This window comes from Chenopodium quinoa, unplaced genomic scaffold (genome assembly GCF_001683475.1).
Source record: "Chenopodium quinoa cultivar QQ74 unplaced genomic scaffold, ASM168347v1, whole genome shotgun sequence".
NCBI classification, from domain to species: domain Eukaryota; kingdom Viridiplantae; phylum Streptophyta; class Magnoliopsida; order Caryophyllales; family Amaranthaceae; genus Chenopodium; species Chenopodium quinoa.
The window spans coordinates 4,673,635-4,690,355 of NW_018743574.1; the positions used below are offsets into that span (position 1 = coordinate 4,673,635).

Here is a 16,721-nt window from a genome sequence, read left to right on the forward strand (position 1 = left end):
CAGTAGATGATTTGGAGTATGAGTAAAGTTTGGATTAAGAGAATAAAAAAAGAAGGTTAAGTGATTAGTGTTAATAACAAAGATTATGGAATTGATTAACTGAAGATCAATAGAGCAGAAGATACTAAGAAAGATCTGGCTAAGCACTTATTGGGTCTAATAAGTGAATAAAAAGTCAATAGATTGGACTATTATTAGTGTTTGTCCACACTCATCGGTCAACACCGTCATTACTACTTGACTGTCTAATGTCTACCCTTTACTGTCACCACCAGACGCAGCATGCAACCGTGGAGTTTAATAAGTTAAATCAAACTAAGCTCTCACTCCCTTGTAATGAGTATGGAATATTAAGGAGTAAATTGACTTTTGACTAATCTGCATAACTTACTAGTGTTCTTGGTTACTTAGCTTGCATATCTAATCTCATAAAAGTATAAAACTATCATTGTGTAATACGAAGTTATAAAACTAAGAGCTTTGACTTATCAAAATATATTTCTTCTAGTTTACTACACAACTAAAGCATATAGAGTACTTCATAGTTTTTTTTTTCTACAAAAAACAGTACTCCACAGTTGATAAACAAAGTGTAAAAATGAAAAATGATGTATTGTGAAACCCAAAGATATACTCCGTATATGGAGTCAAAAATTTCATTATTTGATAAAAAGAATCAAAATATAAGAAGCTAAGATATTACTCCGTATAAATGACAAATGAAATTAATATAAGTTCAAATAAATTAAATATATACTACCTTCGTTGAATATCAGTTACAATTTTGAAATATTATTTATGAGATATAAAATAATTCTAAGAGTCTGTTCTTATAGACTAAACTCAGTTGAATTGAATTGAGCTGAGTTGAACTGAACTGAGCTAATAAATTGAATATTTTATAAGAGAAGGAAATTAAGAGCTGAACTGAACTGAAAATAAACGTATGAGAACAGACCCTAAGTTGCAACTATGAGTAATATTTAACGGAGGTAATAGATAAAGCGTACTTAGGTTCATCCCAACTTTACAACCCTAAAATTAAGTAATTGAGTGACATAAATCACATAATAATGGACTTTACACAAGCACTTTAGCTAAAGATTAGCCCACACTTCCCATAAAACCGCGTATCTTTAGCTCTTATGCCATGTGTGACCCCATCTCACTTTCTCCTTCTCCTCTGCCACTCTCTCTGCATTAAAATCTTTGCCGTCACTCCCTTCTTTCTCTCTCCTCATTCCCTACTTAGCTTAAATCCACCCATCTTTCTTCACTTATTCCTTCCTCTTCCTCTCTCTCTCTCTCTCTCACTTAAGATCTAGTTCTAAACTATCACTCTTTATTTCCTAGTACACTCCACTACTATTCTTCACCATTTGATCCATAATCATAATTCTATGATTATGGCTCCACTTCCTCATTTCTTCAAAAATGTCTTCTTCTGTTACTTACTATTTATTTCATCTTCATTTCTAGTTTTTGCCACTTCTCAAAATCAACTTCTACCTCGAAGAGCTTTGCTAGTAAAAACACTAATCCAAGATGATGAAGATGAAATTCCCAAAATCAAAATCAAGAAATCTTCCCCTTCTTCTTCTACTAAAAACCAAACTAAACCCATCATCAAATCTCCTCCTTCTTCCTCTAAAAACTTGGTCACTAATAATTCTTCCAAAAAAAACCAAACTAAACCCATTTTAACTACAACACAAAAAACCTCGTCTTCTTCCAAAAATAAAACCTCCTCCAAAAATGTCGGTGCTTCACCTACTCTCACTAAACTCAACCTTAACTCCACCAAATCCAAACCCAAACCAAAACCCAAAACCGCAGATCTGCCCAAACCTAAATCATCATCATCAACCCAAATTACCAAAACACCCTCATCCGATCCTTCCAAAAAAACCCAAAAACAAAAAACAACCCAGAAACCTCCTTCAATGTTAAACAACAACAACGATGAAGAAGACTACGATTTCATGGCAGAATTCCGAGATTTCACAAACAAATTCCATAAAACATTCATCCCAGATTTACACAAATTCTCAACGACTTCCAAAATCTACTTAGCAAAAGCAAACAATGAGATCACAAACAATTACATCAAACCATATGTAGGTAAACAATACCATTCTTCAGCATCAACCGTTATTTCATTCGCTTTTATCATCCTACCATTTTTACTGGTATCTCTACTTTTTAACCGCATTACTGCCTATTTCTCCCTCCAAAAACTCATCATTTTTATCCAAATTTACCTCTCAATTTACTTCTCAATTCTATGCTTCTCTAGTTTAATTACTGGGTTAGAGCCGTTGCGGTTTTTTTACGTTACTTCGCAATCAACCTATGTTTGGTTGCAAGTGTTGCAGACTCTTGGATATGTAATGTATTTGTTGATGTTGATGATGTATTTGATTCTAGTGTTTTCTACTGAATCTGGGTTGGGCCAGAAGTTCTTGGGCTTGGCCCAGACTTTTGTGGGCTTTGCTATTGGATTTCATTATTATATGACGGTGTTTCATCGTGCGGTGTTGCATCAACCCCCTAAGACTAGTTGGAAAGTTCATGGGATCTATGCCACGTGTTTTCTTGTTATTTGTCTGTTTGCACGTGCTGATCGCACGAAGAAAGCTTACCTTGATGAAGAGGGTGTTGAAGAAGGCAAAATTAATTAGAAATTTACTATTACATTCTTTTTTTTTTTTTTTTCTTTTTATTACTCATAATTTATAAAGTCAAATAGTGATTTTTTTAATTCGGTCTTATAAAGTGAGGGAAAAAATTCGCTTTCCTTGCTTTCTTTGTTAGGATTTTAATTTTTAATAATTTACTATTATGGTCTATTGAGTAATATTATAAATTATTATTGTAGCTTCTTAGCTTTAAGATCTTACAATTGTACTTAGATCATACCTTTGCCAACTGTATTGTATAGTATTTTTAATAAATGTTATGCATAAATGATTTTACTTTCTTCAATTCCTTTATTGGCTCTTTCGATTGTTTAAGTTTTTACAAAAATTAATGAACGTGTATAAGAGACCACCGCTATAGTCTACATTTATTATATTTGATCCACCAACTTAATCAATGAATAAAAAGGACGAAGCCTTAAAGAAAGTATATTTAATTTACTAAAAAAAAAAAAAGTATATTTAAGTGTTGTAAGTGTTGTAACTAAAAAAATATAGTCGTGATTCTACGGCTTCATAAATATGAAGTACTCTTTAATCTTTATATTCTTTATACAAGTTCTTTATATTTATGCAAAAAACAATTAATACAAGTAGCTTTTATGGCTTGTTTTCTTCAGCTTAATTTTATTTTAGTTTAGCTTAGCTTAGCTCAGCTCCTATTAGTTCAGTTCAGATAATTTTGTTTCTAATTTCCTTCTCTTATAAACAATTCATTTCAGTTCTATTCACTTCAATTCAGTTCAACTCCAATCAGTTCAGTTCAGTTCAACCCGCTTTAATAAATCATAAAAGCCCTTAAGAACCTATTAAGTAGTTTAAAAGTGCTGCTTAGATCCATCACTTTCATCTTGTCCATTTTGGAATTTGGATACATTTGATTGATTTATTAAGAGCACCTAATTATTTGTTTTATGTGCATTTTTTTCTTTTTTGGAACTTGTCCACATGTGATAAGTTACTTGCAAAATTAATAATTAATTCTAACTGTTTTTTAAAACACTCAAAAATATTATTAGTTCTAAATAATTGTGAACAACACAATTATATCATTTTAGAAGAAAGTTGGATGTAACTTTCGAATTCTTTTACTTCCCATGTTCTATTACTATTGCATCATGAGGGGAATTATAATATAATGAAAATACAACTAATACAAGTATATACTAAAACAAATATAATAAGACTTTATATAACTGTATTTTACAGTATGTACAACTCACACTATGTGATTGAAAAGGATCATAAATTTGTAAATGGTGCAATAATCATAGAACATAGGAAGTATTTTTGATTGAACATAAAGTTGGCTAGACATAAACTTTTCAAAAAAAAAAATCAATTAGATAGATGTGTGTGTGTGTTTTTTTTTTCCTGTCTTTTCAAAAAAAAAAATCAATTAGATCATTTTTGTAGTGTATTATAACAATTTAGTCCAAAATTAACGGCTCAATTCTTCTTGCTTATAAATTTATAATCATGGCTTACATACTTCAAGATTGGTTTGTTTTGAGTACCGCCTCACCGATCCGCGAATGCTGGTCTCTTGATGTAGTGAATCCAGTGGCGTACAGCGGTACAGTATGTGCATATGTAATTATTAAATTATGTACTACGAGTAGTGTAAAAATCCAATATTAATAAGCTTTGGGCCTTTGGTCCCTTTTTCTATTCTTTGGGCTTAGCCCAGTTATGCATACTACCAAAAGAATTTATGTCTTTACACAATCTTTTTTGGACCTTTTTTTTCAAGGTTTAATTATACGGAATAGTGTAGTGAGAAACTAGTTAATATCCAAGCGATGTTTCTGGATCAATATATTCCTTAAAAAAAGAAATAATAATTTTTTTTTAAAAAAAAGATATAATAATAATTGAATTTGAAGGAGTAATTTTTAATATAAATTTGGTATGGATATTGAGAAAATTTTATTTTGAATGCAAAAAGTAGAAAATTGAACAAACCATTCGTATCCACCAAATTTAAGGTAGAACAACTCGAAAAATTTCCTCCCTTCAAAAAAAAAAAAAAAAAAGTTCAAAAAAATTACTTGGATATAGGGAAGGAGAAAGGAAAAAATGAAAAAATAAATAAATAAACTAAAATCCCTAAATTATAGTTGGTGGAAATTTACAAGAAAAAATAAATAATTTGGGCGAGATAATAAGAAGTTACGGAGGGAAAAGATGAGTTAAGCGGATATTATTTTAGTATAGATATAAATAGATTAAATGAAGTCCGCAAATTAAACTAATTCCCACCATCACTCTTTCTGTCATCCCTTGATGTTGTCACGGGGAAGGAGAGTGTCGAATCCATACAAGTGATGACTTTTTTAATATAATTTGAAGATGAAACCGCATGCAAATCTTGATTTAGATGTGGTGGAAGTGTCCAATCACGCAATTCCATCACAACATTTTTACGCGATTTTTTTTTTTTTTTTTGAAATAACATTTTTACGATTTAATGCAAAAAAGTTTATGGTTTATAAAATTAAATGATCACTTAATCTTATTTATACAAGTATATAATACTGTATTTGTTGTAAGATACACAGAATAATATACAAGTATATAATTATTATAATAATTTGGTAACTCAATCCTATTTATCTTTGAAAGACATATATAATAACAAGATACTGCATTACATGCATCCTTATTCCTATCTCAAGGAAATTTTAAACTTTGTATGGCTCCTATATAATCCTTCTATCTCAATTCTTAAGTAATTGGATGTACTGTGTTAGAGTGTGACCAGCTTAAGGATCAAAGCTATAAAATTATAGAGTACCTCAACAACATAATAAATAATGAAAAATAGTTTACTTGGTGTAGCTTTTAATGAGCATTATATAATAATACTCCAACATGGATAAGAAAAGTTGAAGAGCTAAAAGAAAATGGGAAAGTTACGGCTGCCTGTAGAAAGGGAGCCTAATCCATTTGACCCCCCTAAAAGTATGCATTTTAGTAGTAAATAATGATATAATACATGTTAATACTGTAAATAACAACTATAAATATATGGCTGAGTATGTACTAAAGTGATGTGTTCTTCGTCATTGTAGTTATCTAAATTCTTGTTTAATTACTTTAATATGCCTCTAATCTAATCGTAATAAAGGGTTTGCCGCCTTAGTTTTAACTTGCATGGTTAACCAATACCAAATTAATGACCATATAATATACTCTCTTTTATTTCAGATAACCTTCTATATTTAACCGTGCATTTTTAGTAATATGCAACGACAAATTCAGTGGGGGAACCAAAATCTTTAAGTGAGGGGGGCCAAGATCATATCTATGTATGTGTAATTTCCCAAATCGCAATTATTATTGAGTTTGTTGATTACATTTACTATAAAAATATAAAATAATAATAAAAAAAATAAAAATAAAACCTACAAAATGTTGTTAGGTTTTAACTCTTAATCTCTTGTCCACAATCACAGGGCAAAAACCAACTCTTCTACACTACAACTTATAACAAGTTTAAGCTAAATTTAATATTTATCTTGAGTCAAGGGGGAGGCCATGGCCCACCCCAGCCCCCTAGCTCCGCCCCTCTATATAGATTTATCTCAATATATCAACTTTTTATAAATAAATATATTAAAATTTTGCATAAGTAATTATATGTCAATCAAACTGTTGCATTTAACTATTTAATCTAAAACCGAGAAGTATGTTTAATTGCATACAATATTCGCATATCTGATTCTACTACGTGTAGTATGTTTGAATTTCAGCATTTCTTGCAGCCGCCCCGTCCTTAGCTTAGCCTTGTCTGATCCAACTTGGTCTCCATTATCATGCATTTTAATTAATGGTATAATTTGTACTTGTATATTACTAAACTATATAGTGGAGTATAATTCTTTGTTATCCCAACGATTTTATGATATAGTGTGTAATCAAGGCGGATTTTTACATTCCTATAGCAGATGGACATTCTTCATATGAGACATAAAGCGTATATTCTTATTTCAAAAAGTAAAGTGGTTGTGATTTTATATTATGTTTGTTTTAAGCTCATTGGTTAACCAGGTGTTTTAAAAGGGGACTAGTAAGTTAGTTTATGACTAGTGACTGTTGAGCATGATTTGATAAGATCGAGCAAATTGTGAAGTTACATACAGTACATAGGAATATATTACTAAATTTTTATATGCCTGTTTTCAGATTCGTGGACTATGTACTCATAATTCATCTGATCTACGCAGCAAGGTGCAAATATGACAAGCTAATTTTATTTATTTATTTATTTTTATTTTAGTGATGATAAGCTAAGGATTAAGGAGAACCCTAACTAAGCTAGACCTTTAATTTGCTTTTACAACTTTGTGATCTAGCATGTGTGATCTAAGCTAGGCACTTGAGGGTAAAAGAATAAAGGAATCCTTACTACATACAGTACCAAATTATACACGCTCACATCACTAAACAAGATACGAGTTTCATACCTATACCTCTAAGATATACGATAAGACCTTAGCACCTAACTTATAAGTGAGTCAAGAGCCTTGTTTAGAGTGACATACAAGTCATCATTTGGGTGCATTCATATTTTTTATACAGTATCATAAATGTATGTAATACTTTGAATGTTATATGATATTAAATATTATATTTTTATTTTTATTAATAGTTTGCATTTAAATACATATGACCTATAATAATTGACCTAATTGGATTTTATACAAGTATACTCTCCGTTCTTTTTTGTTCTTTTCACTTGTATTTAATTTGTGTGATTGTAAAAATTTGTTATATAATACAGATACCACACATTAAAATAAGTTTAATTTAACAAAATTTCACGTGATAAATTTATACTATATCTATTATTTGGGATCAATTATTCTCTTTATGTAGGGAAAAAAAACCTATTAAAGGGAGGATGTTAATTGTTTACACGTATAATTTGAAAATTTAAGTCATGAAGAAAGTAGAATTGGCCTCAATTGCCCTCGCCGCCCAGTATAGTGTATACTCACCAATCACTAATGATATTGCTAAGAAAAAGTTTTCAAAATTGGTCCCCTTAAGTAGTCAATTATCAATATAGAATTGAACCCAACATGTGCATATGTTGATATTCTAATTTGGTGGAGAGGTTTGTGCTCTGCTAAACACAAAACCAGTTTGTGCTTCATTATGTAGGGACATAGTTGCATGGAAATAGATTTTTCGATTTCAAAAACCTTCTATTTCTAGCTACTAAATTTGATACTTTCATCGTTAATAATAACACATTTTTTCGTGATCAAGTACAAATTTGGAGTATCAATATCATTATTTTTGAGTTATTACTCCTTTGACACATACAAGTGTTTCGGGTGAAAACAATGGGACCTTGCCGAAGGTCCGCTGAAACGGAGAAGACTGGATTCGGTCCAAGTTATGCTGGGCCGAAGGTTTCCTGCACAGTAAACACACGTAAACTAGCCTCGGGGGTGTTGCCGAGGAAGGCCCCTCCGATGCTAAAATCAGTACAATGTGTAGAAAGAGAGCACTATGCAAGAGAATTAGTTGCTTGAGGCTTTTCTTGAATATATGAGAATATATGAATCTATGAATCCTCCATGAATGTATGAATATTGATGGCTTTTATACCTCTTCATTCATGGAGAGGTTGGGCCTTAGCCCAATTGGCTTGCTTTGAGGGCTGACCTTTGACTTTAGCACAATTGGAGAGTTGAACCTTGACCTTGGGCTTTTAATTGGATCATTTAATACCTAGGCCCAATTGGACTAAATTGGACCCAAACAACTTGCCCCCCAGACCCGATTTGGAAGGATGACGGGTCGGGTTTGATTTAATTCAGAAAAGGAGGGAAGTAAATGATTTAATTAATCCAAAAATTTGAATTTAAACCGTAATTAATGAGATAACAACGGTTAAGGCGGATGATGGTGGAAGTTGGACGGATAATGGGCAGTTTAATCGCAAGGTCGTGTGTTTAACGGTTACTTAGTAGGGTATTTAAGAGAAATTGAAACGCGGACTCCCCGTATCCCATTCCTGGAGATATAAACAGAGGTGTGTCATCTCTCCTCACTTATTCACCAACACAAACCCAGAATTCTCGAGAGAAACCAAGAACCCGCATCAAAACTTCGCAAATTCCCCGAGCATTAAGCTTAGAAACTGAGACTTGCCACTACGAACTCGTAAATCGGCAACTTTCGCTTCAGATTAAGGTAAATTCCTTTGATTTCAGTTTATTTTTCTTCGAATTCGAACTCCTTCCCTTTTCTTTTTTCGACTTTTTTCTTCGAAATAATCAATGGCAAGAGGAGTTAGAGGTAGAGCCCGTGCTCCAAGAAGAGCAAGGCCAATTCCCGATCCTAGGAACAGGATTGGGACCTGGAATGGACAAAGGCCAGAGTCTGACCCTGCTGAAGGGATTAGGGCGACTCCAATTTCCTCGGCTCCTCCTCAGAGAACGGAGGGGCCGAGCGCTTCTGGACGGGACGATGAAGTTCCCGCTGTCCTTTGGGATATCCTCCCCGGGTTTTCAGAGTGGGAGAATGCCGAAGTAGCTTCGGCCATGATAAAGAACCGCCCCTACTCATGGTGGGTGGAGAATGCCGAACAATATCGGTTTGCCGAGCAAATTGAGTTGCATTACGGCATTTTTGAAGCTGATGGGTATTGGTGCCGAATGCCCGCGGCATCCGATAGAATCCATCGTCCACCCCCAGGGTATGTGGGGGTGTACACAAGACAGCTTCAGTACGGGCTGAGGTTCCCTTTGGACGTATTCGTCCGAGACTTGCTGATCCATTACAATATCTCCCTATGTCAGTTAACTCCCACCAGCATCCGAAGGGTGATGACATACTTATGGGTCTGCAAGTTCTTCAAGTATGTGCCGAACCTGCACTGCTTCAAAAAGCTTCATCGGCTAGTGCCAAATATTCAAAGTGGGCACGGAAGCCATGGTTCTGGGTGGTACCGGATTGAGTCCCGGCCCCAGTACCTAACCATGTGGCCGAACGATTCTTCAGACAAGGACTGGAGAGGTCAATGGATTTGGGTTAGGGCACCCACAGATCCGGGCCACCCTTGCGTCTTCAGCGCTCCCCGGTACCTTGCTGAGCCTGATCCCGACATGGGAAGTCTAGGTCCCCCCGCAGATAACGGGCCGGATCCGAACCTTGATCAACAACATATCTTCGGCAAGCTGCCGAACCGGGGGGGCAGCGGCCGAATGCAGCATATCCCAGAGACTTGGCTCCCCGATACGCATTATGTTTTCCAAGAGAACATGCTAGCAACTGTTGGCCTCAGCCGAAAGTTTAAGGATGGTAAGCTTCTTCGGCTGGGGCCGAGGCTTTTTAATTATCTCTTTTTCTTCTCTCACTTCGCTTTTTTATGCTGTGCCAACCTATCTGAACTGACATTTCCCCTTTTCTTTTTCAGAGCGGGACGAGACCAACGTTGGCATTAACTACGCTCGTCTTGGTGTCAACCGAGAACGAGTTGTAACTGATCGGGCCCCGTCTATCACTGAACCGAGGCATAGGGAAGTCCATCTAGACTCTTCCCACTTCCAAATTGAGGTTGTTGCTCTGTATCAGAGGCAGAAGCCTTGGTGGAAGAAGAGAGACCCCTGGTTTCAGTTGCTGGACGAAGAAGCTGAAGCTGCCCGTACAGCCGAAGAGGTTGCACGGGTTCTCGAAGCTTGCGAAGGAGGAGAAGGGTCCTCCAGAGCTGCTGAAGAAGAAGCTGCAGCTAGGGCAGCTGAAGAAGACGAGGCTTTGCTGAAGACCTCGGTGAGCTTTCAGACTTAACTTTGTCTTTCTTTTTTTTTTTTCTTTTTTTTTTTTTTTTTTTTTTTTGTACTCACATTCTTCCTCCCCCCTGTCTGTTACAGTCTGAAGAGAGTAACAGACACAGAGAAGGGAAAGCCCCTGTTCGTCCCGAAGACCAAATACAAGAAGAGTCTTCAGACTCAGACATGGACGAGCAGCCTCTTCAGAAAAGGCGCCGAAGGATAGCCATCATCGGCCCTCATGACTTTCAGCGGAGGCCGATGACCATCGGCGTTGAAATAAGGGAGCCCGAGGAAGGCAATGGATCGTCGAGGGTTCCCCGGCCACCACCCCAATCACCTCAAAAGACCCCTCCGCCACCTCCTGAGATGGAGGTGGATCAGAGAACTCCCGAATCTAAGGGAGGGGTCCAAGAAGCAATTCAGGAAAGTGCTGCTGAGCACAATAATAAGGATGTCGTGATGCCCAGTGCTGAGGGTTTCACGGCATACATTGCAAGAGAGGTTGAGGCTTTCGTCCTCACCCCTGAAGAAGAAGAGGTCATAGTAATTGACTCTTCTGAGAAGGATGATGCTGAGCCATCCAAAGCTAAAGAAGCTCCCTCGTCATCCTTTCCTTCTTTCCAGACTCTGCAATCTGGAGAAATGGGTTTCTCGGCCCCCCGAATTCCAATCCCAGATCACATCTGGGACCTCATATGGGGTCAGAACCGTGAAGGTGCTGCAGCCTACTTCGGCGATTTTGCTGGCATGTCCGAAGTAGATAGGGCAAGAATCTGGTCGCTGAAGGCCACTGCTGAGATGGGCGAATCCAGCAGATCAGTTCCTGACCCAGCCAGGTCTAACCAACTGCTGATGATGCAGGTAATTTTCCTTGTCTTTATTTCCTCTAAAATTCAGCTCTATTTTTATTTACCTTTATTTTTTTTAATTTTGTGCTCCTGTTTTCAGTTCGTGCACAATCAGACTCTCACTGTAGAGCTGATAGATACCCTACAAGATAGGGTAGATGCTGCCGAGCACGACAAGAAGGTAGCTGAGGAGGAATTAAAGCTTGCTAAGCTGAAGCAAGCAGCAGCTGAAGAGAAGCAGCAGAAGGGTGAGGAGTACGAGAAAAAAGCTGCTGAAGCCCTCAAAACCTTCTGCGACGCTATGGAGAAGGAAGTTTTTCCCCCACTGATGGAAGGGGAAAAATTCCTCCAGGAGCACATGGGAGTGGACGTCTCCAAATTCAAGGTTGCCGTTGAGAGCCGTATTCAGGAAGGAGCTGCTGCACAAGCTGAAGTGCAGCAACGACTAGAAGCTCTTGAAGCCAGCCGAATGGCTGCTCCAGGCCAGGGATGTCCAACTCTCAGAGGCTGCTGCTGCTGCTGAAGCTCAGAGAGCTAAACTCCATGAGGCTGAGGATCAACTGATGGCCAAAAAAGTTGAAGTGGCCCAGGCTCAGACAAAGGCTTCCCAAGTTCAGCAGGAGCTGAATGAGCTGAAAGGTTCCTCCTCCAAGCTCGCCGATGAGCTGAAGAAATCCAAGGAAGACTTGGAGGAGACCAAGAAGAAGCTGGCTGATGCTGAGGCTCTACTCAAAGTCCGTGTCTATACCCAGGAAGAATATGAAATGGGTTTCAGAAACGGGTTCAGAGTATGCCGAAGAGTCTGCCTTCATGCTGAGCCGAAGCTGGACTGGTCCAAATGTGCTGAATGGGTCCAGAATCCCGAAGACCCTCATATGAAGTATGCAACTCCAGTCGAAGCTGAAATTCTTAAGGCTGAGGAAGCCGAAGAGGAAGCTGAGATAATGGAGTTGGAGGCTGAACAGAGGGAAAGGGAGGCTCGGCAGAGTGCAAAGCCTGCTTCTTCTGCTGCTGGGGCTGAGGCCACCATGGGGCTCAACAACGCTGATCAGTCTGATCCTCGGGCTGAAGCATAGGAACTCGGGCAGTCGTCTTCAGAATCTTGCGGTTCATCATGCGCTTAACTTTAGACTTGCCGCTTTCTGAATTTTTTGCCTTGTTTTTTGCTTCAGCTTGCCTTGTCGTACAACAGTTTATTTTTTTGCTTATGTACGTATTTCGGCAGCTGTTATTTTCCGCTTGTGGGCGGCTGCCGATACAGCTTAATTGAACTTGTAGCTCAATTTCTGAGCATAAATTATTAATTTGATGCTCTTTTCTTCAACTGCTTTGTTTTTGAATGCTTTACTGTTTCTTTCATTCTGCCGAACATAAACTTGCACTGATAGTGCTTCTTGCCCCCCCAGAAATTGAAGTATGGCTTCAGCTGAATAAACAATTTCTTCACTTCTTTAAAATGGGTATCCGAAACACAGGGCCAACTGAAGGCAGTGCTTCTGGAATACAAGTCTTACTGAAGATTGTCTTCAGCTGAAAATTGGATATCCGAAACACAGGGCCAACTGAAGGCAATGCTTCGGATATTAGCTTTCTGGGATACAAGGCTCAGTTAAGGCAATATCCCAGAATTGTCCATGGACTCATGACTTTGGAGAACAAATCTTACTGAAGTTGGACTTCAGCTGAAAGGCCTGTGTTCTTTAAAAAGATGCATATCCGAAACACAGGGCCAACTGAAGGCAATGTTTCGGATAATGGATTTCTGGGATACAAGGCTCAGTTAAGGCAATATCCCAGAATTGTCCATGGACTCATGTCTTTGGAGAACAAGTCTTACTGAAGTTTGACTTCAGCTGAAAGACCAGTGTTCTTTAAAAAGACGAGTTTTGTCAGCAATCTGAAACCCAGTTACCCGAAGGCGAAGGTTTCAGACGAGGCTGATTAAAAAATTTTCAACTGTTGCTGTTATCCTTGATTTTCTGTCTATCTTTGAAAAATGGATACCCGAAACACAGGGCCAACTTAAGGCAATGTTTCGGATAATGGCTCTCTGGGATACAAGGCTCAGTTAAGGCAATATCCCAGAATTGTCCATGGACTCATGTCTTTGGAGAACAAGTCTTACTGAAGTTTGACTTCAGCTGAAAGACCAGTGTTCTTTAAAAAGACGAGTTTTTTCAGCAATCTGAAACCCAGTTACCCGAAGGCGAAGGTTTCAGACGAGGCTGATTAAAAAAATTTCAACTGTTGCTGTTTTCCTTGATTTTCTGTCTATCTTTGAAAAATGGATACCCGAAACACAGGGCCAACTTAAGGCAATGTTTCGGATAATGGCTCTCTGGGATACAAGGCTCAGTTAAGGCAATATCCCAGAATTGTCCATGGACTCATGTCTTTGGAGAACAAGTCTTACTGAAGTTTGACTTCAGCTGAAAGACCAGTGTTCTTTAAAAAGACGAGTTTTGTCAGCAATCTGAAACCCAGTTACCCGAAGGCGAAGGTTTCAGACGAGGCTGAATAAAAAACCCTTAAAGAGTAGATAGAACAAAGAAAATTTTGAAAGGATAAAAAGTTGTAAACATTTATATAAATGGCGGCTCCAAGGCCTTTCATTAGTTCAAAATGTACTTACAAAGATTGTTCTGCCCCGAAGGGTTTACACATGATATTTTTTCAGTACATCAGCGTTCCAGTGATTTTTCAACTCAGTTCCATCCAACTGCCGAAGTCGGTATGTCCCTGGCTGAAGCTCATCATAGATTTCATAAGGTCCTTCCCATGCAGCTGAGAGTTTCCCATGGATTCGGCCTTTCTAAACTGCAGCAGCATTCCGAAGGACAAGGTCTCCAATTTTGAGAGGCCTTGCATGGACCCTTCGGTTATAAAATTTGTTGATTCTCTGCTTATAGGCGGCCATTCTGTCTCGGGCTGAGTCTCTTACTTCGTCGAGGAAATCGAGAGATTCCCTCATCAGTCGCTCATTCTCAGCCGAGAAGTGGTGCACTCGAAGGCTCTCAGAGCCAATTTCCACTGGAAGGACGGCTTCGGCACCATACACCAGTTCAAAAGATGAGTGGCCCGTTGCCTCTTTTTCAGTTGTCCGAAGGGACCAAAGGGTTCCAGGGAGCTCCTCCAGCCATTTGGACTTTTGATCTTCCACCCTCTTCTTGAGGGCATTTAAGATCTGTTTATTTGCAGCTTCGGCTTGTCCGTTACTTTGCGGGTGGCATACCGCTGAATATGCAAGTTTGATGCCGAACTGATCTGTATACCGCTTCAGCGGTAAGTTATCAAATTGCCTCCCATGATCAAAGACAAATACTCTCGGGATGCCAAAGCGAGTGATGATATTCTGCCAGATAAATTTTCTGACAGTTTGCTCTGTAATGTTCGAGGCTGCTTCGGCCTCGATCCATTTACTGAAGTAGTCAACTCCAACTATCAGCCATTTTTTCTGGTACACAGCCTCTGGAAATGGTCCCAGTATATCCAGTCCCCATTGGGAAAACGGGAGTGGATTAAGGATCGGCTGAAGATCCCTTGCTGGCTGATGGATAACTGGAGCGTATTTTTGACATTTTTCGCATTTCCGGACCAGCTCCTTAGCATCTGCGATCATGGTGGGCCAGTAATATCCAGCCCTCATTGCCTTGTGGGCTAAGGTTCTTCCCCCAATGTGGTTCCCACAGATGCCGAGGTGAATCTCCCGTAGGATATAATCTGCATCTGTTGGTCCCACGCATTTCAGCAATGGGGCTGAGAAGGACTTTTTCAGAAGTTCCCCCCTGAAGACAATGAACCTAGAGCTGGTTCTCTTCATCTTGGAGGCCAAAGCTTTATCTTCGGGAGTTTCTCCCCGAAGCTTGAAAGCTAGGATGGGGTCCATCCAGCTAGGCTCTGGGTCAGCGCAGCACACTTCAGGTGCTTCGTCGACACTTCTCTCTTGACGCACTTCTACATATACAGATCTGTTCAGCTCGGTAAGAGATGAACTGGCAAGTTTGGAGAGTGCATCGGCTTGAGTATTCTGACCCCTTGGGATCAGCTGAACCTCAAAAGTTTTCAGCTCTGCAATGACTGATTTGATCTTGGCAAGATAAGCTATCATGGAGGCCTCTTTGGCCTCGTAGCTGCCACTGATCTGATATGCAACTAGCTGAGAGTCTGTTTTTAGGCAGACATGATCGGCTTCCAGGGAGATGCACAATTCTAGGCCGGCGATTGCTGCCTCATACTCGGCTTCATTGTTCGAGGCCTTAAAAGAAAACTTTAGTGCATACTCAAGGATTTGCCTTCGGGAGAAGTTATCACTACTCCTGCCCCTGAACCGTTTTCGGTGGAAGATCCATTCGTAAACACGGTCCAGACTTTCTTTTCACTGTCTAGCGCTTCTTGGTATGAGCATTCGGCCAAGAAATCCGCTAGAGCTTGAGCCTTAATGGCAGCCCTCGGACGGTAGCTGATGCTGAATTCAGTGAGCTCAAAAGCCCACTTGGCTAGCCTACCAGATTTTTCAACCTTGCCGAGAACTTTTTCCAACGGCTGATCAGTTAAGACCACTATCTGATGGCAATCAAAATAGGGCCTCAGCTTCCGAGCAGCTACTACTACCGCGAAAGCAACTTTCTCGAGTAGAGGATAGCGAGTCTCGGCATCTGTCAGTGTATGACTGACGAAGTAGATTGGTTGCTGACTTTTACTTTCTTCCTTCAGCAATACTGCGCTGATGGTGGCTGGGCTAACGGCCACATATAGGTACAAAGTTTCTCCTTCAGCTGGGCTAGCCAGCGTTGGGAGTTGAGCCAGATGCTCCCGAAGCTGTTTAAAGGCGTCTTTTAGCTCTTCCTCCCAAACGAGCTCTTTTGTTTTCGGGAGTTTCAGGGCTTTGAAGAAAGGTAACCCCTTATCCGAAGCTCTGGAAATGAACCTCGAGAGGGCTGCCATTCTTCCGGTGAGCCGCTGAACATCCCGCTTCGTTTTCGGCTCAGGAAGGTCGAGCGCCGCTTTGACTTTAGAGGGATTGGCATCAATCCTCCTTTTGCTGACTATGAACCCAAGAAATTTCCCTGACTTCACGCCGAAGACACACTTTTTCGGATTCAGCTTCATTTGATGCTTTCTCAAGGTGGCGAAAGTTTCAGCCAGGTCCTTTACATGGTCCTCTGGTTTTTTGCTTTTGACGATCGAATCGTCAACATAGACTTCCATGTTTTGGCCCTTTAGATCGGCGAAAACTTGATCCACCAGCCTTTGATAGGTTGCCCCCGCATTTTTCAATCCGAAGGGCATCATTTTGTAATTGTACACCCCAGCGTTCGTGACGAATGCTGTCTTTGCTCGATCGTCGGGGTGCATAAAGATCTGATGATACCCCGAGAATGCGT

At 39.2% G+C, this 16,721-nt stretch overlaps 1 protein-coding gene across 1 annotated transcript; it reads left to right on the plus strand.

Moving 5' to 3' along the window:
* Nucleotides 1–1,135: 1,135 nt before the first annotated feature.
* LOC110682203 lies at nucleotides 1,136–3,008 on the plus strand. Its single transcript, XM_021858472.1, has one exon. It carries the CDS (start codon nucleotides 1,401–1,403, stop codon nucleotides 2,679–2,681), a length of 1,281 nt encoding a protein of 426 aa, XP_021714164.1. The 5' UTR covers nucleotides 1,136–1,400; the 3' UTR covers nucleotides 2,682–3,008.
* The last annotated feature ends 13,713 nt before the right edge of the window (nucleotides 3,009–16,721 follow it).